Source organism: Apodemus sylvaticus, chromosome 5, assembly GCF_947179515.1.
Source record: "Apodemus sylvaticus chromosome 5, mApoSyl1.1, whole genome shotgun sequence".
Classification (NCBI taxonomy): domain Eukaryota; kingdom Metazoa; phylum Chordata; class Mammalia; order Rodentia; family Muridae; genus Apodemus; species Apodemus sylvaticus.
In genome coordinates, this window is record NC_067476.1 from 135,891,480 (window position 1) to 135,917,342 (window position 25,863).

The following is a 25,863-nucleotide window of genomic DNA, read 5'->3' on the forward strand; positions in this document are numbered from 1 at the left end:
CTGTAGCTTTCCTTTGTTCTGCACAAGCTCTCCTTGCATGCAGTGAGTCAGTAAACCAGATAACAAAGACCACAGGCCTACTTCACAGGTCTAAGCTAATGCATTGTTTAGCCTAGGAGGGAGCCAGGTACTGCACAGAGGTCACACCACTTGTTCGGGTTTACCTGGTGCCTGCATTCCCATGCAAGTACAGTACGATGGCGTGGTTAGAAGCCAGAGCATCCTCATACCACATCTGGTCCTTCCCTTGGGCATTCTTCCACCAGACAGAGGGAATGGTGTGCCTGGAGACAGAAGCAGAGAGGTGCAGCAAAGTCAGATGCCCCTGCTCCACACAGTGGCACCTACATTAGGGTTGTGGAGACAGAAAGCAGCAGAGCTCCTATCTATGTACAATTGAACAGAAGAGTGGGTGGCACATTATCTCACCTCTAAAAGGAGTAACTGAAACTATAAGCTGCAAGCTCAGCTGCTGACCACCTTAGAGAGAGCAAAGGGCCTCTTGCTGGTCAAATAGCTTGTTTAAATGTGAGAGAAATCTGTCCTGCATTAGCTGGCAGAACTTTGCTGTATTCTAGAGTCATAAATATATGATTAAGTTTACCTCAGGCAGGCTGGTCCAGGCTCTTGGATACTGCTATTCTATTTGGCCAAACTCTCCCTCAGAGATATACTGTTAACCACTGGGAAGGGTCTTAATAGATGTCTACTTTTCCTCTAAAAATCTTAGCAAAATTCACTCTAGATATTAAGGACATAAATGTTTTAAAAATCGAGTAGCCAAGTCCTTACTTTCTATTTTAATGCATTTCTCTTGTCCATTCATGAGGATCACATTTTTGTGTTTCCAGCCACTGTAATGGTCACTCCCATACAAGACAAGTCACAGTTCAAGACGCCTGAGATACTGTGGCAGGAAGATCGCTAGTTCTCAGGCAGCCTAGGCTGGCAGTGTATAGTACTGATGGGGCAAAGATGGCAGAACTACTGTACACAGTAGGAGCTGACATCTTCTAGAAGTCAGACTATCCCATCTGGAACTCTCAGCAGAGGCCCAGTGTGCACACCTCCAAGCTGATAGTAGAGGGCAGCTGACACTGAGCTGATAGCCAAGAAGTGACCTAGGGTTGCACTCAGACCTTTGCAGAAGTTGGTGGGAGAATCTGAAGACACAGTGGTGAGAGCAGTTGGGAAGAAAGTCTGCTGTTTCCCAAAGCCCAAGATCACAGAACGGTCTAGGCAGACAAGCAAGGGCAGCAGCAGCTGTCTACTACCTTAAGATTTGTGAGCCAATCACTCTAACACTCCAGGTACCTAAAATGTGCATAGGTGCTGCCAGTGCTTTCTGCCTAAGTACCACCATGACAATTCTGAACATGATAGAACCTTGCTCCTAGTTAAGAGCCAACAATCATTCTCCCCATACACAGCCCCATATACAGCTCCAGGTCAAATTCTTGACAGTTCCCAAAGCACACACAGGTCAGCTGTTACTCAATTAAATCAAACCAGAAAATGACAAAAAGACTCTACTCCCAACGTCCGCTGCGGAGAACGAGGGCCCCCCGTCTTGTTCTCTACTCTTTACAAAGCCTGTAAGCTGAAGCATCTGCAGCTCCTCTCAGGCACACTGGCAGCCTACTTACTGGGCTCATTTACAAACTTCTCACATACACGGTGGGTTTCTGAGGCTGCAGAAAGAGACTGTATAGCAACTGAAAAATAAACCCAGCTGAGATAAAGGGGCAGTTATTCCGAGCTGCTTCTGGGAGGAAAAAGAAAACACTGATGCAGGGCAGCTCAATTTGACACAGTTGTTTAGGAATCACCACTTACACAAAAAGCCATTAAAATAAATTCCAAGGAAACTACAGAGAAGCCACAGGGCTTAAGTCCAGTGTGAATTTATGGAAAAAAGTAAACATCCCTCTCACAGGCCCTGGAAGGGCTGCAGGCAGTAGTCACTCACAGTTCTGAAAAGATACATTCAAGTCTGTATTTGTCATTGTGTTCTTATATTCTTTTTTGTCTCTAGATTGCTTGGTTAAAAAACAAAACAAAACAAACAAACAAAAAAAAAACTTTGGACATAAGACTCTAAAACCAGTATGGTTACAAAACCTTTGCTGTTTCAAAAACCTCAGGAGAGAGCTTGGTGCCATCTCACCCTGCACCACTGAGATCAAATTTAGCTGAGCTCTTTCTTCCCTCAGCCTTACGAATGGATGAAGATAAAAACAAACAACAGTACCCCAAGTCAGTGTCAAGGACAGTGCCTGAGCTGAGCTCTGTAGCCTTCTGAAGAGGCCAAAGAGCTACTGCCTCTCTCTACCCTGCATCCTTGGTTGAAGACACTCACCAGACTCCAATAGTCACATCATCCTCTGGCTGGAGGTAGTAATTGCAGGTGTGATTCAACCCTTGATCCTGTGGTTTTTTTAAGTCAATGAAATAGGGAACCCTCACTGTAGGGGACAAAGAGATGAAGTTGAGGTTAATGGAGAGGATAGACACACACTAAGAAACATCTCTGCTCACCCGTGCATTCACATACAAACTTGACACACAGAGCACATACCCCACTACAATACATACACCCTCACAATACCTGGATTGACAAATACACACCCTATCCCCACAGCATAGGTGAAAACTCCCAACAGCACTGTAAGTGCTTCTCTGCTGGGATTTTGCCACATGAGAGGCATACTTCAGGGAAGGGGAGAGCTAAGAAACACTGAAATACAGCTGGAAAACACTGCAGTAAGGGCATAGCTAGAGTGCAACCTGGAACCAGGAAGTTTATTCAAGAGGGAGACTGTAGCAAGAGAAGGGAAGGTCTTTAACGGGATAAGGTGGCACAAGATAGCTGAGACACAGAGGGGGAGCCCTGCAAAAGAGCTCAGCTAAGTCACTGCTGAAGGCTGGGTCCAGGGAGTGGGCACAGGCATTGGTTGAGGGGGTAACGGATAAGATGACTTAAAAGGAGGAAAGAAGGCACAGAGGTTCTCAAGTTTCTGGCACCATCATTTAACCCAGAGAAGACAGCGAAATGGATGAAATCTAGAACCTTGCTCACAGTGAACTCAAGGCACATGCAGAGCCTTACAGTTAACCTTCATCTGCCAGCAGGGCCGTAACTAGATATGTATGTATGTAGTAGGTGTGCCAAACAATGGAAGATCATGGCAACATCAGAATGGGAAATATGCAGCACAGGGTAACTGAGGAGGAACCTGCCCCACTGTCACTGCAAACACAAGCAAACAACATCAAAACTGGTAGCTACACCATGTGTGACTGGGAGAGGGAACACAGAAAGACACATGCCAAGTGTGAGTGTGCAGAAAGGCAAGTTTTCCCTTATATAACACTGTGCTTTATTGCTATGGCAAACAACTTTTGAAGAAAAATTTAATGGGAAAATGAAAATTTTAAATAAATGCACCAACAATGCATAAGCCCCAAGATATAATTTATCCTTACCATGTGACAAAGAGCAGCGTGGCCCTGACTTCTGGGTGACCATGATCTCTAGATGGAATCCACTGACAGCTTGTTGCTGTTGTAGTAGCTGGAGGGTGAGTTTCAAAACTCACTTCATACATCGTATGAGATCTAACTCCCTTCCTTCGCTGCCACAGGACAGGGGCACACATCCTTCTACAGAACTCCACTGAGCATCTCCCCCAGGTCTTCATGAGACAGGAATGCATTCTCCCCAAGACTGCAAACCCAATCACCACCTTCCTAATCCACATGCCCTGAAAAAGTAAACTGAAGTTTTAAAACTCCTCTTAAGTTTCTGTTACATGCTGAATTATGTCCTCCCCCAAAATCCTGGGACTCAAGACTGTGACTTCACTTAAAAACCAGGTCTCTTCAGAGTAACAGATCTGCCGGGCGGTGGTGGCACATGCCTTTAATCCCAGCACTTGGGAGGCAGAGGCAGGCAGATTTCTGAGTTCGAGGCCAGCCTGGTCTACAAAGTGAGTTCCAGGACAGCCAGGGCTACACAGAGAAACCCTGTCTTGAAATAACCAAAATAAATAAATAAATAAAAACAACAAAAAAAACCAAAACAAGAACAAAAACAGAGTAGCAGATCTTACATGAGGTCACCAGAGTAAGCTCTAGCCCACTGTGATTAGCATACTTCTAAATAGGGACACCATGTGAAGATTGTGAGCAGACAGAGTAAGGTTTCTACAAGCCAAGACATATTAAAAACTGCGGGCCAGCTGATGAAACAGGCAGATGGATGGTGGAGTGCTTGTCCACTATGCCCACGGCCCTAGAGCTCCACCCTTAGTACAGAAGGCAGGGAGGAAAGAGAGAAGAGGAAGAAAGGATGAACTCTCTCCAGGTGCCTCAGAGGATACCAACACTTAGATCTTTAGAGTTTCAGCCACTAGGACTGTGAGAACATTTTTGTCTAAGTTGCCCAGCCTGTAGACATGTCAGAGAAATGGACACAATCATACTAAAGCATTCAGATTTTATCCTGACATCAGTGTTACTGCAGACTTGGGAGTCCTCTGGAATATAGAAATGAGACCAAGCAAAGAATACAAGCAAGGCTCCAGAATTCAATAGGGCTTCGGCTTACAAGCAGGAAGGAGCTAGCACTGGCTACTTCCTGGACAATGGGAGAAGCAGGCCTTTACAGGTGGCCTGAAGGTTGGAGATACTAGGTACTAGAGCTGCTGGAAGATCTTCAGGGTCAGGAGAGCAGCTTCACAGAGGGTCAGTAGGTCTGCATGAGGGCTGAACAGAGCCTGACCTGAGGGCTGTGGCGGCACAATGCCAGGCCTTTTCTTGATGCAGCCACACATCAGAGAGCTAAGGTTAAGAGTAAGACATGAAGGCTCTGACCAGAAAGAAGTCGACTTCCTGTGCTGTCATGCCAATCCCATGCTTCCCCCAACGACCTTACCACAAACTTTTGAAACTTGAAAGCTATAGCCTCATTTGCAGGTGAGGATAAAATAGGTTATAAAGAGATAAATAGATAGATAGGTAGATAGATAGATAGATAGATAGATAGATAGATAGATAGATAGATAGATGGATAGATGGATAGATGGACTTGAGGAGGAAGAGAAGCAGAGAAGCCTTGGCATCCAAACTGGCATCCAGTTTGCCATTGCTGCTGGCTGATGTGTGTGTGTGTGTGTGTGTGTGTGTGTATGTGTGCTATAAACTTTAATATAACTGATAGAGCCAAAACTGCCTACAGAGATGTGTCTTCCTGAATTTCCTGAAGCCATCTCAAGACAGGCATGTTAAAAACAGCCAATGAGCTGTGCTTACTTAGGACATGAATAGTAATTAGTACTCCTATCTCATTTCTAAATAAACAATGTACATTATAAAGCCATTTTACAATTTTATTCAGAAGAGTACATTCTTTAAGAATAAGTAAACCAGCTCATATATTTTCACTTAATCTTTAAGTTTCACCTAAATTTTTTTGCATTTAAGTTTGTTTAATCTTTAAACCCTTTTGTAAGCTACCAGAGGGTTACACACAGTCATTGTAAAGATGCCTAAGGGCCCTTCTTTTTAAAACTTTATTACTGCACCATATGCAGGTGAGTACAGATATCCGTGCACGTCCCTTGGAATGCATGTGGAGGTCAGAGGACAACCCTGGAGTGAGTTCTCTTTGTTTACTCTGGTTTTGGGGATTAAACTTAGGTCATGAGGCTTGTGCGCTACCTGCTGAGCCACCCTACTAACCTTAGCAAACCTAGAATCATATGTATTATTGTGTACTCTCCTTTTGTCTATGTGACTATGGTGATCTGAAAGGTTCATGTAAGACTTGGTTCCCAGTTTGTGGTGGTGTTGGGGCAGGGATGCAGCACGGTGGTGGGGTGGTACAGCCTTGCTGGAGGAATTAGATCACTGGGTGTAAGCATACTTCCAGCTTTCTCTCTCCTTGTGCTTACAGTTGGAGATGTGATCTCTTGGACACCTGCTCCTGTTGCCATGCCTGCTTGCTGCTGTGTATCTCCAGTACAATGGACCCTTTACCCCCTTTTAGCATAGAACCATATGCTAAAATAAACTCTTTCTTCCATAAATTGCTTTTGGTCAAAATGTTCATCATAGCAACAGAAACATAACTAATACTATGACTTTCTTTCTAAACACTTAAACTCACATATTTGCTTCCCTTTGACCCATCTTGAAATTCTTTTCTGCAGTGTAGTCAAGAGTCTGTCTTTACGTGAATAAAGATTCCTAAGCAGGAAGAGAACTCAGGCAGCTGGCAGCTATGCTGGGCTGTGCGGCCTGAACTACTGACAAGGTGATTCCCTTAGTAAAACTATAAGGATCCTTCAAGTCAGGTGTCTGCTGGTAACATAAGACTCATATTTATCAGTCCTGCCTCTGAAGGTAGAACCACAGCTACCCTCCTCAGGGTGAGCGGCTTGGAAAACTTTTCCTAGCTCAGCAGCCTAACATACCCAATACTTGTGCAGAGAAGGAGGAAAATATAGAAACATGAAGCACCTTTGTGATTCTGGGATTCTAGGATTCTGGACAAATTCCTGGCCAAGTGGTTTTCTGAGAATTAGCAGCTAATCTAGAAAGTTCTAAGCCAAGGAAATTGAGGAACTGGGAAGTTTTGTTCTATACAACCAGATCATCCCAGGGAGCAGGTCTGCCAGCTCACCTTTACTCTGAAAGGGACACATGGGGACACCATACAGTCAGCAGATGCTGCCCTTCATGTCCTTGCTTATGCATACCTTGACAGAGGACTTGTTTACTCCCCAGGTTTACACTGCCCCAGGGAACTACAGTTACAGGAACCACCTGGCCAATGTGGGTCTAAACGATCAGAAACGCCACACAGCAGGGAACTGGGCTATGGAGTGCATTAGGGGAGGTAGCTTCTTGAGTGCAGTTATGGCATCGCCTGCTTGGCTTACACCTCCTCCATACTGACTCCCTCTCCTCTTAAGTGGTTATTACATCTCTTAGCCATCAACCCTTTGTGATCCCCATTATTATGGGATGCTGTCTGAACTCTACCCTGTGGAGGCACTGATTTATTTATTTCTATTGGTTATTTTATGTATTTACATTTCAAATGTTACCCCCCCCCTTTCCAGTTTCCCCTCTGCAAACTCCCTATCCCATCCCCCATGCCCCTGCTTCACACCTACCCACCCACTCCCTCCTAGTCCTAGCATTTCTCTACACTGGGGCATGGAGCCTCCACAGGACCAAGGGCCTTACCTCCCACTGATGCCAGATAAGGCAATGGAAACACGGATTTATACAATAGCTAAATGGGAGCAGAGTCTGCAGCTCCAGGGCATCACAACAGAAAGGAGCCCTCACACAGAGCACTTATTACTCCATGCTCCAGAGCTGGGCTCGGCTCCTATCACCCCCTCTCACAGGTTCCTTGTAAACAGGACTTGGTGATACAGGTCAGAAACCACACCTGCAGGTCTCTGGCTTCTTCAGACTTTCACATATTCTAATAATGGCCATGCCGCCATGTGTCAGCAATCAAAGACACCAGGGGGCATGACTTGGGACAGATCTTCCACATACAGGCATTCAGTAAAGAGATCGTGAATAAATATGCAAATGACTAGAAAACAACTTGATTTATCACAGTTATGAAAGCTGATCTGGAGAAGTATCTGAAAGGGTAAAGGGCTGAGTGGAGCCACCAGGTGGGGACCGGCATCTGTGACGGCCTGGGGACCTTTGCTGTCAGGCTACAGCTCATTCCGTCTTTGTGAGTAACAGAACTACTTGTGCCTTGTACCAGGTGTGGTACCAACAAAGGAAGGGATGGGCAGGTTATCTGGGTTTTATTAATTCCAATTACTTTTTAAGGTCAACCAGAGGCTTCCATGGGAGACGAAGAGGTAAGAATGAACGCTAAGAGGATTTAACAGAGACTGCTCAGGGAAGGACGAAGGAGTTTGTGTTTAATAGAGCTAAACCATTTTCCAAGGAAGTTTGAGTTTCTCCCTTGCCTCTGCCACTGAACCAAGACTTTCCTTTTGCTGGGAGATATGTTCCTAACCCTTGAGACAGGACAGCAAAGGGACAGCTGGAAGCATACTCTACCCCTCAGACCTCAGATAGCAGGCATGCCCAAACATACAGAGACGGAATTAGATGTGGGGAGGAACATCAGGACCCAAAAAGGCATGCTCCTGGGAACAGGCACATACAAAACAGACTAGCAGGCAATAAACTACAATATTAACAATGTTTCTCAAAGGGATTTTCACTATTACTTATTTCATTCAGTGTTTTTCAGTTAACTTTTTTCTTTTTGAAAGAACTCCTTTTTTTTCTTTCTAAGAAAATGCATTTAAAGGAGGATAATGCCTTAAATCTGAGCTTTCTTCTAACACTCATTTATCAGACTGTACATTTATTTTCAGATAAATCTGCTATACACTCATGACTATATTAACCCTGTCCTGAGGCCTAAAAATTGTCAGGATGGACAGCCCAAGTCCGGATTCCCATCTGTAAGACAAAAGAACAGAGCTTGTACATACACAGACCTTTCTGGCCTGAGATAATACTGCAGCTCCAAAGACTGCTTCTCAGTCCAAAAGGGAGATAGACACAAAGTCGGTCACAAATAACTCAGCAAGCTCTGAGCCATTTGCCCCTTCCTCCCAGGAGAGCAGGCCTCACAGTGGGAACATGGCAGAAAGAGCCAGTGCTGCTGTTGGAAAGGCTGTGGGGAGAGCCACCCCACTGCCCAGGAATATTACTTATTCTTTGTTGTGGGTGGTATGTGTGTGCTGGTGCACAGGGATGGTCAGAAAACTACTTCTTAGAGTTGGTTCTCTCCTTCAACCTTTACATGCATGTATGAGTGTGCGAGGTATGTGACTGTGTGGTGTATGTGAATGGTGAGTGTGTGGGGATATCTGTGAGTGTGCATGCCTGTGAGTATATGTGTGTAGGTATGTGTGTGTATACCTGTATGAGGGTGTATTATATGTGTGTGTGAATATGTGTGTGAGTTTGTGTTGGTATGAGGTATGTACGAGTGTGGTGTATGTGAGTGTATATATATGTGAGTGTGTGTCTGTATATGTGGAGCATGTTCATGTGTGTGAGTACATGCTATGTGTGAATGTGGTATGTGTATGAATATGTATGTGTGAGTGAGTTGTATGTGTTTGAGTGTGGTGTGCCTGTATGAGGGTGTGTGGTATGAGTGAGTGAGTATGAATGTGGTGTGTGTGAGTGTGTATGATATGTGTGGTATGTATGAGTGTAAGTGTGTATGTGTGCATACACATGTGAGCATGTGTATGTGTGTGTGAATGTGTGTGTGAGTGGATATGTGTGCATACATTAGTATGTGTGTCTATGTGTATGTATGTGAGTGTGTGTGTGAGTTTGTGGGTATGAGTGTGTATGTGTGTTGTGAGCTATACTATGGTCACATACGTGTGTGTGTGTGTGTGTGTGTGTGTGTGTGTGTGTGTGTGTGCAGCTATGCTTGCTCAAGCAGAGGCTAAAGACTGATGTCAGGATATCTTTCTTTAATCACTTTTCTACTTTTGGGGGAGAGAAAGTCTCATTATCTGGCTGACCTGGAACTCATTATAAAGACCAAATCACTCACAGAGACCCACCTGCCTCTGCAGTCCATGTGCTGGGGTAAAATGAGTGCATCCTCATACCCAGACTCCACCTTAGTTTTTGAAACAGAATCTCTCACTAAATCTGGAACTTACCCATTTCAGCTAGGCTGGTTAGTAGGTGAGGCCCAGAATCAGCCTGTCTCCACTACTCAGCACCAGGGTTACAGTGCCACCACACTCAGCTTTTTATGTGGACGCCGGGGATCCTTACTCTTGAGCACCAAGCACTTTACCACTGAACCAGCTCCCTAGCTCAAGTAATTTAAAAACAAACAAACAAACAAACAAACAAACAAACCTGGAAGCCCAGAGACAGATTTTTATTCTATCATCCCTTTAGAAACACTGCCCAGAGTTCACTACTGCAGTGCTCATGCAGCATGTGAGGCCCTGGGTTTAAGTCCTACTATTTCAAAATCAATATAATCCCAAACCAAACCTGCACCAGGGCCTCTGTTCCCAAGATATAGACAGTGGAATCAGAGGGGAGCATCAACCTGAGAGGCGGCCATCATTTTTTTTAAAGACTTATTTATTTTATGTACATGAGTACACTGTTGCTGTCTTCAGACACCAGAAGAAGTCACTGGATCCATTACAGATAGCTGTGAGCCATCATGTGGTTGCTGGGAATTGAACTCAGGATCTGGAAGAGGTAGCTATCTTACAACTTCCTCTCTGTGACATAAAGTGTTGGGGGGAGGATAAACCTGGGCACAGGGCATTACAGAGCCTTCTGTTAGAGACACATGACTAGACTAGAGAACCCAAGGTTCTGTGCCCGTGGCATAGTTACTATCTCTTCTGACAACCAGCACTGCAGAATTCTGCACTGTGTCTAATGAACCCTGGAGAACATAGTAGGGGAAAAAAATCCAACCCAGATCTTTGCTGGCATTTGACTCTATGCCAAGCAGCAGAGAAGACAGCCCTAGGCTACCTGGGCCAGTTCTAAGGGCTCTACTAATAAATGACAGCCCTGTGTCTTCATGCTTACAAATCCCAGCTTCTTTTCTGTACTTGCTTTAAGGGGACACTAAATCTGAAAACAACACTGCCTGGCTTTTGTATGATTTTGTTTCTTCTTAAGTTTATTCCTTACAAGTTACCAAACGTAGAGATCGTAAATTCCTAGAAGTTTGAGAACCTTCCACTAGAAAAGACTAAAATACTTCCTAATATACAGCACACATATTCCTGTTTCTCTTACTAGTTTAAAAAATAGAAATTCCTGGTTAGTATCTTCCCACTTTTTGTAACTCAGTCTATTATAGACTAAACACCTCAAATTTGTAAAAACCAGGCGCTATGGCGCCTTCGACTGTGTTCAGAAGCCTGAGACGTGCCTCCCAGCCGCCCTGCATCTTGGCTCTGCTCTCACAGCACCTTCTCCCCGTCCACAGCTCGCCTGCTGTCTCACAGTATCAAGCCAACCTTGAGTCTCGAGCTTGCAAACACACAAGGGCCAGACTCACTCTGTAAGTCAGCCTTGCCAAAGATCTGGTGAGGAGTCCACCTTAACCCAACCCAACATTATGCCTCCCACCCTCCTTTGCCTCATCTTGGGTATAAAAATGGTATTTCTGAAAAGGCTGTTTTTACTAAACACACCAGGAACCCTCTTCTTCTGCCTTATAGCATAGCACTTCCTCACTTTTCCTCCCTCTTACCCTGCAAACAGCTTTGGAACCACATAACTCAAGGACCTAAAACCGTTTTTGTAAACAGCACATAATTCCACAAAAATAAAAATGTGTCAATTTTTTTTTCTTTTATGAGAAAAAAAACAAGTTAAAAAAAAAAGGACCAATAATAACAATTAGAAAAATCCCACAAGGCTTTGTTATCATTCTTTTAAAGACAGTGTTCTTTTCTATGGTTTCAATGAACCTGGACTACATACGTGACAACATGCCCCAATATGGCCACTTCAGAAAACTGCCAACATTTTTATCTACTGTGGCTCAGGAGATAATCACCTCCAACACAATACAGTCACCTAAGGGACCCACATGCAACAGTGGATGGTAATGCCATCCCTGCCATGTCCCTCCCAGGTCACAGACTCACTCTATACCCGGGTCTGGGTGGTGGTTCTCTTTCCCTACATAGTGCACACTTAAAATCTGAACATTTTATTACATGTAGATTCAATCTCAATTAAAATACACTTTAAGATCAAACACCACTATGAAAATAAACTCTAAGTAAAATTAAAGAAAAATTGATACAGAGGACTTACCGAAGTTTAAGAATATCAGTTTGGCCTGTATCCCAGGACACAGTTTGACAAGAAAAGGAATGGCAATGTAGAACCCCAGAACACAGAGAAGTATCTTCCTTAGTCGGAACCACAGGCTCTTTCGTCTATGAGACAGAAGCAATATGGGTCAAAAGGCAGTACATATGATTTTGCCAGTTTATTAATAGCACCTGTGCTGTCTACACAAGTGCCACAGGTATCTTTTCATTGCCACAGGTATCACTGTCATTGATAAAAGTGGTCTCCCATCTGCATTTGTTAAAATAATTGAGATAGTCCTTTAAGTTTTCAACTGTACTGGAGGGAACTTTTAATTCTTAAAAGGCCTGTTGATTGATCTGTCATACTGGCCTCTGGGCAATACTCCAGCAGATACAAGGCCTCAGAAAGCATCCCACCTGATATCAGAGCCCCGCTTCCACCTCATCCCGGCAGAGTGGCTTCTCTAGGTCTCGAAGCCTCACTGCTGCTAAACTGCTTTGATCCAGCTCAGTGCTAAATTATACATTAGCTGTTCGTGGGAAGCAGGAAGTGCTTACGCCCAGAACATCAGCAGAACCTGCCCAACCAGGTCCCAGAGACTGCAGAGGCTGAAAATGAGACCAACCCTTGGACCCATCCCACGGAATGCCTATCAGGAGAGTTGGTGCCTCAGATCTTAAGACTCTTCTTGATTTCTCTTCTCAATGCTCTTTAAAAAGTGCCTCCACCCTTTCAAACCTGTAGTCTGGTGCTATCCTCTACTTTTAAAAAGAAGGGGGGAGGGGGGGAGAGAGAAAGAGGGGAAGAGAGAGGACTCTAAGATACATCAACATATATTTATTACTGTCATCCAAGAAGTTAAAACTGAGGTATTAAAACAGAGGCTGTCTTAGAGGACTTGACTAGCTCACACAGGGCCCTCAGTTCTAGCACCATTTATACCCAGTGCTCTGAGTTCAAAGCCAGTCTGTGCCACATTTTTGTTTGTTTTTAGTTTCTTCTTGGTAAGTTCTTTTAATGTTATAAAGAGTACGTGAGCTGATTTAAAACATAAAGATAAAAAGGTTCAGTCACAGAGCATGAAGTCCTGGTCCGATCCCAATGGAAAACAGGCTTCACTGTGTGAAGAAAGCATCACTCTAAAATACATGAAAATGATGAAAATACATGAGCTGCCAGGACACTGAGTCTCTGGGTGGATATGCTTTCTCTCTCCTGAGGCGTAAGCTCCCAACAACTGAATTCCTTCCAACAGGATAAAAGATGAGTGTACAGACTGTGGGAGGGGCACAGGGTGAAGAATATTTCTACTGCTCCAAAACTCCCCCCAGGCCTCAGTCTCCTCCCTCCGACTGCTCAGTGTCAGCATCAGCATCACTGTTTTGCTTCGTGTCCTACAGTTTTGCCTTTTCTAGACTTCAGATAAATAGACATATAGTTTATTTTGTGGCCATCTTGGCATAGTGCAGGCTCATGTGTCTCTGAGATCCTGCAGAGGGCCAGTGAGAGCACCGATTCTCCTGACATGCCCCTTTCTTTCCTATGTAAGTAAGTATAAGGGAAGTTTGTTTCTAGGTGCTACCAGCACCTCATGTGGTATTGGTAAGCTTGAAAGCACTGACAGCAGGAGCCACCTGGTTTCTGAGCAGTCTGGTTTTTTTTTAAAGAAAGTTGTGAAAACATGGAGCCAATAGTATGATTCAGTAAATAAAGCTGGTTGCTGCCATGCCTGAAGACCTGAATTTGACCTCTTGAACCAAGCAGAAAAGAGAACTACTTCAGGTTGTTCTCTGAGTTCCCATGTGTGTTCAAAATGTAATTTTAAAAAAGAAATCTGTAAAAACATGCATGTCCTCACTGAAACTGCTTATGTTAGAAAATAAAGATATTTTTATAATTAATGCTACTTAGAGTAACATGCAATGAGCTTACTATTATTAATGTATAAATTAATGTACTTTCTTCAACCTCCAGGGTGCTAGGATTACAGCCATAAACCATAATGATCAGAAATTCCCTTAGCTGTAATTTTAATCACTGCCAGTACTGCTGATTACAGGGAGTCTCCACAGAGAGCAGCCTGTCCTTAACAGCTGGTAGAAATGAAGCCTGCCCCCAAGGCTCAGGACTTCAGCTCTAAGGGAATTCATCTCTTCCTTCAAGACCCTGAATGGGACCTGGAGTCCTCTTAGAGAATCCATGTCTCTCCAAACTTCATATACCCAAGTCCAAGGTTACAAGTTTTTCTCATAAACTGCATAACCACTCACTGTGGTTTTGGTTTTTTGTTTTTGATTTTTAAGTTTATTATTATTATTTTTTTAATGTATGTGAGTATACTATAGCTGTCTTCAGACACACCAGAAGAGGGCATCAGATCCCATTACAGATAGTTATGAGCCACCATGTGGTTGCTGGGAATTGAACTCAGGAAAAGCAGTCAGTGCTCTTAACTGCTGAGCCAACTCTCTAGGCCCTCAAATTTTTTTTTTTTTTTAAAGTTACTTAGTGCACAGACAAGACTCACTGGCCATGAAACGAAAGGGAACTGTAAAAATAAATGCAATGATTAGATTTTTTTCCATGGGGTCCCAGAACTGAACTCTTAGGTAATTCTACTTGCTCAGCAGTATTTTTGGTAACAGTGGTGGTGATGGTAAAATGTCTGTTTTCATTGAAGTGATGGTGGGACTGCATAGTATATGTATGTCTGTCTGCCTGTCTGTCTCTCATGTATACATATACTCTCCCTATGAGGAATACACACACACACACACACACACAGGATGAATAAATAATAAAGTTGAAAAAAACATATATAGCACATGCAAGGACTTGAGGTGGGGAGAATCCAACAATGCAGTCACAACAACAAATCACTTAGTGGAAAAGGAATACAGGAGGAAGGCACTCCCCCTGACATGGGGGAGACTCATAACCATGACAAACCACCAATGCAAACAAAGTAGAGCTTCAGAGTGCAGCACCAGCTACAGCAGGACACTCAGCGCCACCAGCATGACTTACAGTATCCTGCATGCGTATGTTAAAACAGCTAAGCAAGGGAAACACAAATTAAAACCCTTAAAACTAAAAGGATAAAAATGGTTGATAGTTTATAAACAAAATATTTAAGCTTTGGATGTAGCTCAGTGACAGAGAATTCATCACATGCGAGGCTCTGAGTTTAATCCCTAGTACCACAAAAAATAAATCAACTGAAAAAAATATTAAAAATTAAAAAGCCAACTAGAAAATAAGTTTTTTGCCTAAAGTATTTGTTGCCCAATAGTTCCAACAGCTTTCTCACATATACTGGAGACTAGGAATACAGTTCAGTGGTATAGACTTGCCTAGCACATGCAAGGACCTGGGCTCGATCCCCAACACTGTAAAATAACAATGATAAAAAGGAGGAGGAGGAAATGAAGGAAGAAGGGGAGGAGGAGGAAGAGAAGGAGGAGGAGGATCAAACCATAACCTAAACCTCACCAAGAATCATGAGAAATTAAGAAAGCATCTGGTTTTATATACAGCTTATATAGAATGTGACCTCAGCTATTTGGGAGTCTGAGGTAAGGAGAATTCCAAGTTCCACGTCTGCCAAGCAAGGCTGTAGACTAAATGAGGCCACTCCAAACAATTCATGGAAATTCTATCTCAAAAAGAAAAGATTGCATATTTCAAAATACCTTTTCTCTTTTCTGAAACTATAATAAATGGAATTATTTATCTTCATTTTGGTGTTGTTCATTATTATAATGCTATGAGATTACATTTTTTGCATACTACTCAAATTGGCATCATTACTGGCCTTGTCTATAACTTCTGATAGTTCAGTTTTAAGAACACGTGTGTTTTAATCATTTGTTTATTGAAGTGGGTTTGGCCTAATGTTTCATGTGTTATAATGTTAATTCTGGTCCCCAAAACTGCTTAGAGTGTCTGCATGTAAGACCCGACCCCAGTTGGCTCCTATTGGTTAAAAAAAAAAAAAAAGATGCCAGCAGCCAATGGCTGGGCAGGACAGACAGAGGCAGGACTTTTAAGATTCCCAGGCTTGGGGGAGATAGAAGAAAAGAAGCAGAATCACTATGATAGGGGCGCAGGATGGACCAGCCATGTGAGAATTCAGGTAAGTGGCTCTAGTGCCCACTTTCTCTATTGGGTTTGGAATAGCAGAGATGAAATACAGATTTATAGATTTTAAGGATGTTAATTCCAGCTGGGCAGTGGTGGCACATGCCTTTAGTCCCAGCACTAAAAAAAAAAGTTAATTCTAGGATACTGGAGGGGAGTGTTTGCTAGCTGGGGAAAGGACTAGAGGTGCTCAGCCATTAAGTTAGTCAAGACATATTAAAATTAACTTTTATATATATGTGTGTGTGTGTCTTTCATTCGAGAATCCAGATAGCTCTTGGGCAGGTGTACATGTGTGAGCTGTAGGGAGCACAGAGTGGGTTAACTAACTACCACTATAGTTTATTTTTGTAAATTAATCAGGAATTCCAGTATATAACATTACCTTGTCTAGGTATGGTAGCTTATAACTCAGCACTTGGGAGGTTGAAACAGAGGCCAACCTGAGCTACAGGATGAGTTCTAGGACAGCCTGGGTTATAGAATAAAACCCTACCTCAAAGGGAAAAAAAAAACAAAAAAAAAGACTGGACATGGTGGCACACACCTTAATCCCAATATGAGAGGCAGAAGCAGGTAGATCTCTTGAGTATAAGGCCAGATTTGTCTACAGAGTGAGTTCCAGAACAGCCAGGGCTATACAGAGAAACAATGTCTTAAAAAAAAAAAAAAAAAAGATAAAAAACATACAAAGGATTATGTTGGGCTGGAGAGATGGCTCAGCGGTTAAGAGCACTGACTGCTCTTCTGAAGGTCCTGAATTCAAATCCCAGCAACCACATGGTGGCTCACAACCATCCATAATGAGATCTGATGCCCTCTACTGGAGTGTCTGAAGACAGCTACAGTGTACTCACATATAATAAATAAATCTTTAAAAAAAAAAAAAAAAACAAAAACAAAGGATTATGTCATCTGCAAACAGAGTTAACTCTTACTTCTCACTATCTAACCTGGATATTATTTATTTCTGCCTTAACTACCCTGACTAGAACCTTAGTACAATGTTGACTAGGAGTGGAGATACTAGACATTCTTGATTCTGATCTTAGGAGAAAAGTATTCCATTTTTCGTCATTTGAGTCTGAAGTCTGATGTGGGTTTCATCACATTTATGTGTACATGTGAAGGTGCATATGAAGGCCAGAGGAAAACTTCAGTCATGCTCCTCAGGTGCCCTCTATCATTTTTCTTTTCCTGAGACAGTCTCTCATTCACCTGCCGAGCAGGTGGCTGGAGAGCCAGCAAGCCCCAGAAATCGCCTTGTCTCTGTCTCCCTAGTGTTAGGACTATAAGCTCATCTGCTACTTTTTAATTTTTTTTTTTTTTTTTTTTTGGTTTTTCGAGACAGGGTTTCTCTGTGTAGCCCTGGCTGTCCTGGAACTCACTCTGTAGACCAGGCTGGCCTCGAACTCAGAAATCCACCTACCTCTGCCTGGCAATTTTTTTTTTTTTAACTTATTCAACTTTATATCCTGCTCACTGTCCCCTTCCTGGCCCCCCTCCCTTCCCTCTCCCTTGAGCAAGTGGGGACCCCCCCCCAGGTATCTCCTCTATCCTGACACTTGAAGTCTCTGCTTCCTCTCCCACTGAGTCCAGACAAGGCAGCCCAGCTAGAAGAACATATCCCAGGTACAGGCAACAGCTTTTGGGATAGCCCCATTCCAGGTGTTCAGGATTCACATGAAGGTCAAGCTGCACATCTGCTACAAACTAGATGTCCCTCAACTGAAGAAAAGATAAAGAAAATGTGGTACAATTATACAATGGAATACTATTCAGCTATTAAAAACCAAGACATGATGAATTTTGCAAGCAAATGGATGAAACTTGAGAATATCATCCTGAGTGAGGTAACCCAGACCCAAAAGGACATGCATGGTATGTACTAACTTATAAGTGGATATTAGCCATAAAATGCAGGTACTTTGTTATATTACACAGACCCAAAGAAGCTAAACAAGAAGGAAGGCCCAACTGCAAGGAAGCTTGACTCTCACTTAGAAGGGGTAATAGTCATAAGAGGCAGATGGATGGAGAGAGTTGGCAGGAAGAGGGGATGGGGAGGGGAACAGGAGATTCAGGATCAGGTGTGGGGAAGAACCGGAGAGATGGCTAGAGGGCCATGAAAATGAATGAAAATCTGCTACTTTTTAAAGATCTATTTAGTGATTTATTTATGTGTATGTGTTTGTGTATACAGGTGTCACACAGGTGCCATGGAGGCCAGCAGATGGTGCAGGATGCCCTAGAGCTGGAGTTACAAGCAGTTGTGAGTTTCTAGGTGTAGGTGCTGGGAACTGAACACAGGTCCTGACCAAGAGCACTAAGTGCCCGCCTGACACTGAAACATCACTCCATCCCCACACCTGCTATTGTTCATATGGGTTCTAAGCATCAAGCTCAGGTCCTCACATTTGCAAAGCATGAACTTTATTGACTGAGTTATCTTCCCAGTCTTACATGAGTTTTAAAGGATATTTTTGTATTTTGAGTTGGTTTGAATGTTTTTATCATGAGGAGTGTTAGAATTTTTTTTAAATGCTTTGTTCTGTATCTATTGAGATGGCTGTATAATTTTTGTTAATATGGTGAATTTCATTAGTTACTTTTAGATATCAAACTTATCTCACTTGTTTATAGATACTTGTTAATGTATTGCTAGATTTGATCTGCCAGTTGAAGATTCTATATTTGCATATATGAGAGGCATCATCTGTAGTTTTATTGTGAAATTTTGTCTAGTATTATTATCAAGATAACATTTAGAAACGTTCTATAAGTAGAACATGTTCCCTTAAGGTATACTTTATATAAGAATTTGTGAATACAAGTTGTTAGTTAGTCTTCAGAGGTTTGGTAACACTTTCCTGTGAGGCTACCTGGTTCTTCCCCTTTCTTTGTAAATTCTAAATTATTAAGCCATCTCCTTGCTTAGAGTGTGTCTCTCATCAATCTATGACAGAGCCTTCACGGTTCTAGGAAGTCATCTATTTCTCCCTCTCCCTGTTGTCTATTTTAGGCACACACTGTTCTAGGTGTTCCTCCATGACCGTGGTTTTTTTTTTTTTAAAAACTTCTGTAAAGTTACAAGTCATTTCCTTACATTCATTTCTAATTTTATCTATTTATAAGACCCCCTGTGTATGTGTGTTTGTGTGTGAAAGAGACAGACAGACAGAGACACGCACAGAATCTAGCTAGAAGTCACAATTTTATCCTTTCAAAAATTAATTTTTGACATTATTGATTTTTCTCTTATATTCTTTTTCATTAATTTCTGCACTATCCTTCATTTTGGTTACTTTATTTTTATTCTTTTCCTTAATGGGTCTTGATGTTGAAGTTCCTTGTTTGATGTCTCTTTCAGAAAGATAAAGATATTTCCCACCATGCACTGCTTTACTATGCCCATAAATTCTGGTTTGTTGTACCTTCGTTTTCATTCTCCTTAGTGGTGTGTAATTTCCCCTATGACTTCCTCTTTGAAATACTGCTTGTAAGTAGTCTGTTCCCATGAAATTATTAATGATCTGTATTACAAGGGATGTCATTTGACTATATAAAATGCTGGTTGCTATCACAGACATTGAGAAAAGTATTAAAACCCCTCATTGATAGAAATGCACTGAATTGACTTCAGTGAAATCGCACAGGGCTTCCTAGATGACTGGAATATGCTTATCTTGTTTATATGAGCTTTGTCCTAGGTCAAAGGTACTTTGAAACAGCTTCACAGAGACAAGGTAGAAGGATACTCTAGGCCTCAAGGAGCAAAAATTCCCTCTGACCTACCATTCCCCTTTCACCTGTTTCTTTTTCATCACAAGACAAGCCACAGACACCAGAATTTTTCTTCCTCAAGTCAAATAATGTAAACTATTGTCTCCCCTGACTTTCCATAAAACTATTTCAGAGGGGGTCCCCCTGAATCAACAGGCCAAGAAGTTGACACACAGGCCTTCTAGGGTTCTCCTTTTTGTCCAATTCTGTTTCTATATGGCTGTCCATGTCTCACTTATGCCTATGGAAAGAAGAAAACGAGAAGCTGGACAGCTGATCTCACGGACTTGTGGGAAAGTGAACAAGAACTTGTCCTCTGCACTGAGAAGCCAAGCTCTGTGGAGGCAGAAGGTCCTGTACGTGGAACCCTTTCAGACTTGTCCCATCTATTTCTTTCTTTTCTCTTCTCTTCTCTTCTCTTCTCTTCTCTTCTCTTCTCTTCTCTTCTCTTCTCTTCTCTTCTCTTTCCTTCCTTCCTTCCTTCCTTCCTTCCTTCCTTCCTTCCTTCCTTTCTTTTTATTTTATTTTATTTTTTTATTTTTTTTTGGTTTTTCAAGACAGGGTTTCTCTGTGTAGCCCTGGCTGTCCTAGAACTCACTTTGTAGACCAGGCTGGCCTTGAACTCAGAAATCCGCATGCCTCTGCCTCCCAGAGTGCTGGGATTACAGGCGTGCGCCACCACCACCCGGCCCCATCTATTTCTTTCCTTTGCTCATTACTTGTGTCCTTAACACACTTTCTCATGTGGCTGAGGTACAGCTCAGTAGTGGATGGAGTGCGAACCTCAGTTCCAACCTCAGTAACACACACACACACACACCTTTAGAAATAAAGTTGTGAGTGCCCCAGGGTTAGGCTTCCCTGGTTATTCCTATTGATCTCTGCTCCTGCACCTGAGGCTTCACATTTGATCTCCCTTGGGGCCCTCAAACTCCCTTTAAGTAGCTAGATATCAATACTAGTGCTTTCAAATCATCCATCAACCCAACTAACTGATGGGAGTGGTCACTATCTGATCAGCTTCTAGAAGACAACATATAAGTTTCCCAGACCCTTTCTTTCCTGGATATATTATCTCAGTCACTGCAACTTCACTGGCTCTGCCTGTTAGGTACCTGACTTCAGAGAGACTGCAATGCCATAGATCCTAAGAAACCAAGACCACTGGTGTACTCTCTGAAAAAGCAAGGAGTGAAAAGTTTCAGTGCTAAGGAAAGGCAGAAACATTTGATTTTCCCCAAACCTCACTGCCAATACCCCTTTAGACAAACCCATCACGCTGAGCTTACATTTCCTGCTCTGGTACTGTCTATACCTATTGCTCTTCAGAAGCACTAGTTACTTGAGACTGCAGAGATCACCAAATAATGCAGCGGAGGGAGGGGTGGGGAGGAGGGTAAATCTGCAAGCAAGTGGTAGGTAGCAGCAACTTCATTCTGAGGACACCTGTACCTGCCTATCCATCAAGAATTCTGCTACAGTGCTTTCTATCTAAGATCCCTCAGGGCATGCTCTGAGTCAAGTGGTTTTGAGTAAATTCAAGACTGTTTCCTATGTACCTAATAGCTTGTGCACCAGTGGGTCTTCTGGAGAATTGCTAAGGCCATGGCCAGAGCAGGCCCTGTTTGAGGTCACGGAAGGATGATCTTTAAGGTCAGAGGTGGCAAGTGAGTTGCTTTGACTAAGGAAACATGAGCAGAAGGGTCTATCCTGAGAGATGAGAAAGAATGTGCAGAGCTGCGAGGGGGTCAGTGGCCTGGATCCTCAGGGACCACAACAAAAAGAGCTGAGGCACAGCAAGACTAAGTGACATGCTTCAGAGGGCTTGGCTCTTCAGCAAACCCTAAGTCTGCACTACTGTGTTTCCTTAGTCTGTCTTTTTGGGTCTCCATCTGGAGTCTTATGAGCACCTTTCTCCTTCCCAACACCTCAGTTTCCATCTTCCAAACATGGCTTGCCCCAGTACCTCACAGTATTTTGGTGCTTCCCGGTCTGTTCTTTTGCAATCTATACCAAGTCTTCTGGCACCTGCTTCAATCCTTTTACCTTTCTTTAGTCACCTCAATTACTGCCTCTCAATTCAGACCAGCAACATTTCTTGCTAAGACTAGCTATCTCCCTGACACCACACAAAGTTTAACTAATTACGTTGCTAGTGATAAACTCCAAGGCCTCACACATACTAAGCAAGTATTTTGCCATGAGCCACACTCCTAGTCTTTCTCCTTTTTGTAGTGCTGTGGACCCCAAGCTAGCTTTGAATCTGTTACTTCCTAGTTCCATCTCCAAAGTGTGGGGATCACGGAAGGACTTGTGCTATTCTGGTAGTGTCAACTGTCAACTCAGATAGAGTGTAGAATCATGCCTCTAGTATGCCTGTGGGGAATTACCTTGATTGGTAGGAAGATCAACTGTGCTGGTTAGTTTTTGTCATAAACTCAAGTCATTTGGGGAGAGTGAACCTTACTTGAGAAGAGGCCTTTATCAGATTGGGGTATGTTTTAACTTAATGATTGATGTGAGAGGGTCCAGCATACTGTGCGTGGTATCACCCCTATGTAAAGGAATAGCTAAATATATAATTTCTGTATGTCTTTCCATGATATATAATGTTGTTGACACTGTCACCAGCGCCTAGCAGGGTGTTCAAGAAATACTGCTTATGAAATTAGTAACTTAACAAAGGCAGAAAAGTCTACAGTTTCTATTAAGAATCTTCTGATTAGTTAAGGAAACGAATTCAGCAGGACAATATTTGGGGTGTGTGAGTGCTTGTACAACAAACCCAGGACCTAGAGGTTGCCAGGTCAGCACTCTACCACCAAGCTACAGGTACCCCCAGCCCTAGAGGTCAAGTTCTTATAACAGCTCATTCCAGCAATATATTTTCAAAGTAATAATCTATAAAAGTTTGCAAGATGTGAGACAAATATTATGTAACATATGTATCAAGGGATGCCACATAAAAATTTTCATTTTCATCCATAAATAGTTTAACATAAACATTTAATGTTAACAGCTAATGAGCTGGGCAGGGGTGGCGCACGCCTGTAATCCCAGCACTCTGGGAGGCAGAGGCAGGCGGATTTCTAAGTTGGAGTCCAGCCTGGTGAGTTCCATGACAGCCAGGGCTATACAGAGAAACCCTGTCTCGAAAAAACCAAATCCAAAAAAACCAAAAAAACCAAAAAAAAAAACCCAACAAAAAACAAAAAACAAAAAAACAAAAAACAAACAAACAAACAAAAAAAAAACAAAAAAAACCCCAAAAACCAAAAAAACCAGACCAGCTAATGAAGGTGAAAGGGAAGTGGTCCATTTAAAGATTCCAGGCAAACAGGTAAAATCTTTATAACCTTGTCATAATCACTTCACAACAGTGTTAAAATTGTAAATATTCATATTCTGACTCACCAAATCTCAAATTACCCAAAGTAACAAGATACTTTTTGAAAAAGGAACAGATTGAACACTAGAAAATTGCTAATAATAGCAAAAAGTACTGAGAAAAGCCAGATCCGTAGGAAGTTGATTAAATAAATGATGAACTCATGTATTATGAAAATGCTGGGTATAGATCATACAGATTCTTCACAGAGAGAAGCATAATTATTCTTTTAAAACTTCCGTGATGTCATGATGGGCAGCCACATGCTCCTCTTGTCCCTTCAACAGCCACTTCGTATGTGTGCGCAATGGTGTTGTGAAGGCATGCTAACGATCCCATATCATCCCCAGTCTATGTTTAATTCCCTTTTTTTGCTTCTGCATAAGCAGTCTGGACCTGTACACCATTCTTCATATGGGTCAAAACACAGTACGGGGCAGGACAAGGCCACACAGGAGAAAAATCCCACCAGAGCAAGCATTATCAGGAGTCGGCAAGATTGGCAAAGCACACAGAGTGGCCTTCAGGCCACATGTGGTCCCCTTGTCCACACAGACCACTCCTGCTCCTTTGTATCGTTCAGTCAGACAGCAATATGGCAACCCAGTAGTACAGAGGGAGGCCAGGGCCCAACCAGGAAGATATATGCTATATAAATGTTAAAAACAATGTCATCTTTATATGAGGACTTGAACCCAAATACAGCAGACAGTGTGGTTAAGTTACAATTCATAAAATCACGTGCAGAGCTGGGTACAGTGGTACATGCCTATAACACCAGCACTAGGGAAAACTTGGGCAAGAACAACTTGAGTTCAAGGCCACGCTAGGCTACATTGAGCCCCTTTCTAAAAACAAACACTAAAATCTTACATAGAAATGCAATTAAGCTTGTGTGTTCAGAGATTAAAATGTCCAAATGCAACTAGAAGGGTGACTGTGCCCAGGGATAGATAGAGAACTTGTAGCTATTTGTTTTCCACTTTATACCTTCCTGTATTATCTGAAAACATATTTTTAACAATGAACATAGTCGTTTTCATAATCAGAAAAACCTAACAAGTTTTCAAAGAACACTGATTTCCATATGCTATTTTTGTTTTTTAAAAAAATTATTTTTACACAAGTAATTTCTTCTTTCGTATTTAGTTTTTCCAAGACAGGGCTTCACTGGGTAGTCTTTGTTGTCTTGGAACTTGCTCTGTAGACCACGTTGGTCTCAAACTCACAGAAATTTGCCTGCTTCTACCTCTCAAGTAGCGGGATTAAAGGTAGGAGTGTGTGTGTGTGTGTGTGTGTGTGTGAGAGAGAGAGAGAGAGAGAGAGAGAGAGAGAGACCACCTTCTGTTACACAAGTAAATTTTGATGAAAAACTAAATTCTTGATATATTGTTAAGTGAAAAACACTGTAAGAGGGTATATTCAATAGGATATCCCTGGGGCTGGGGTAAAATGCATGCTGTCCAAGAATGGTGATCTGAGTTTGATCCTCAGAACCCACATTAAAACAATGTAATGGCATGCATTTATAATCTCAGTGCTAGTGAGTCAAAGACTTGCAGATCTCTGGGGCTTGGTCAGTCTAGCCTAATCGGAGTACTTCAGGCCAATGAAAAGCTCTGTCTCAAAACAATAAGGTGGACATCTCCTGAGGAACAACACTCAAAGCGTGCGCGCGCACACGCACATGTACATACACACAAGCATGAACATACACTAAATATACAAAAATATACACTAAATAAATTTAACTTTAAAAATATTTGAACAGAAAAGTTTACATACAAGTTTAAAGATGATAGGTTTTAACTGTTCCTTCTACTAAAATAACAGTACAAAATTTAAAGATATAAAACCATAAGTACCAGTAATGAGAGAAGAGGCATCAGTTACATTTGGAAACTAGAGAATAGAAGGATTCCAGGGAATTAAGCCAACATATCTAAAAAGCCCTGAATCAGCATGTGCGAACAGGAGCTGGTGGCATGAGGTTTATAGAAGTTGCTCAGGTTGAGACAGGAATCATGACAATTTCACACCACAGACAGACACAGTCAAGTCCTAATTCATAGAACAGAGTGGAGTCATAGTTCTTGTCTACCAGAAAACTGAGTTTATTAATTCAACAGGGTAAAAGAAAAGGTTTGAAACAGAGTTCTAAACAAACTAAAAACAGCAATTATGTCAGCTGTGAGTTAAGGAGCTGGGGGCGGGGACACGAAGGAAAAGGGGCATGTTGGGGGGTGTCTGAAGATGGCAGGAGTAGGGAGTTGAGGTATAGATATGAAAGATACACTGTAAAAGAGCTGCATAGTAGTGGTTCATCCTTTAATTCCAGCACTTGGAAGGCAGAGGCAGGAGGATTTCTGAGGCCAGCCTGGTCTGAAAGCAAGTTCTAGGACACCCAGGGCTACAGAAAACCCTGTCTCAAAAAACAAAACAAAACAAAAAATAAACAACAAAAATATACTATGAAAGTGTCAAAAATAAAAAAAATATTTTTAAAGTATAAAAATAAATGTCATATAAAATATCTTTCTACATATATTATTTCTTAGCAAAGTTTATTTTAATAAAATTTTATTTAATGTCTGTTCTTGATATTGTGTACTTTTGTACTACTGTGAAATTCAGCTTGTATTGTTACTCAA

At 42.2% G+C, this 25,863-nt stretch overlaps 1 protein-coding gene across 2 annotated transcripts in view; it reads right to left on the minus strand.

Annotated features, from left to right (window-relative positions):
- Abhd12 (abhydrolase domain containing 12, lysophospholipase) overlaps positions 1-25,863 on the minus strand; it is a 70,251-nt gene that overhangs the window by 13,165 nt on the left and 31,223 nt on the right. Inside the window, exons 1-4 of one of the 2 annotated variants that reach the window (XM_052183865.1) lie at positions 12,318-12,361; positions 11,899-12,023; positions 2,360-2,465; positions 165-284 (exon numbers count right to left, since the gene is read on the minus strand). In XM_052183865.1, the coding sequence (XP_052039825.1) occupies positions 165-284; positions 2,360-2,465; positions 11,899-12,023; positions 12,318-12,346 (380 nt within the window). In that variant the 5' untranslated portion in view covers positions 12,347-12,361. Of the gene's footprint in view, positions 1-164; positions 285-2,359; positions 2,466-11,898; positions 12,024-12,317; positions 12,362-25,863 lie in introns of those variants that run through there. The other variant, XM_052183863.1, reaches the window with a different exon arrangement.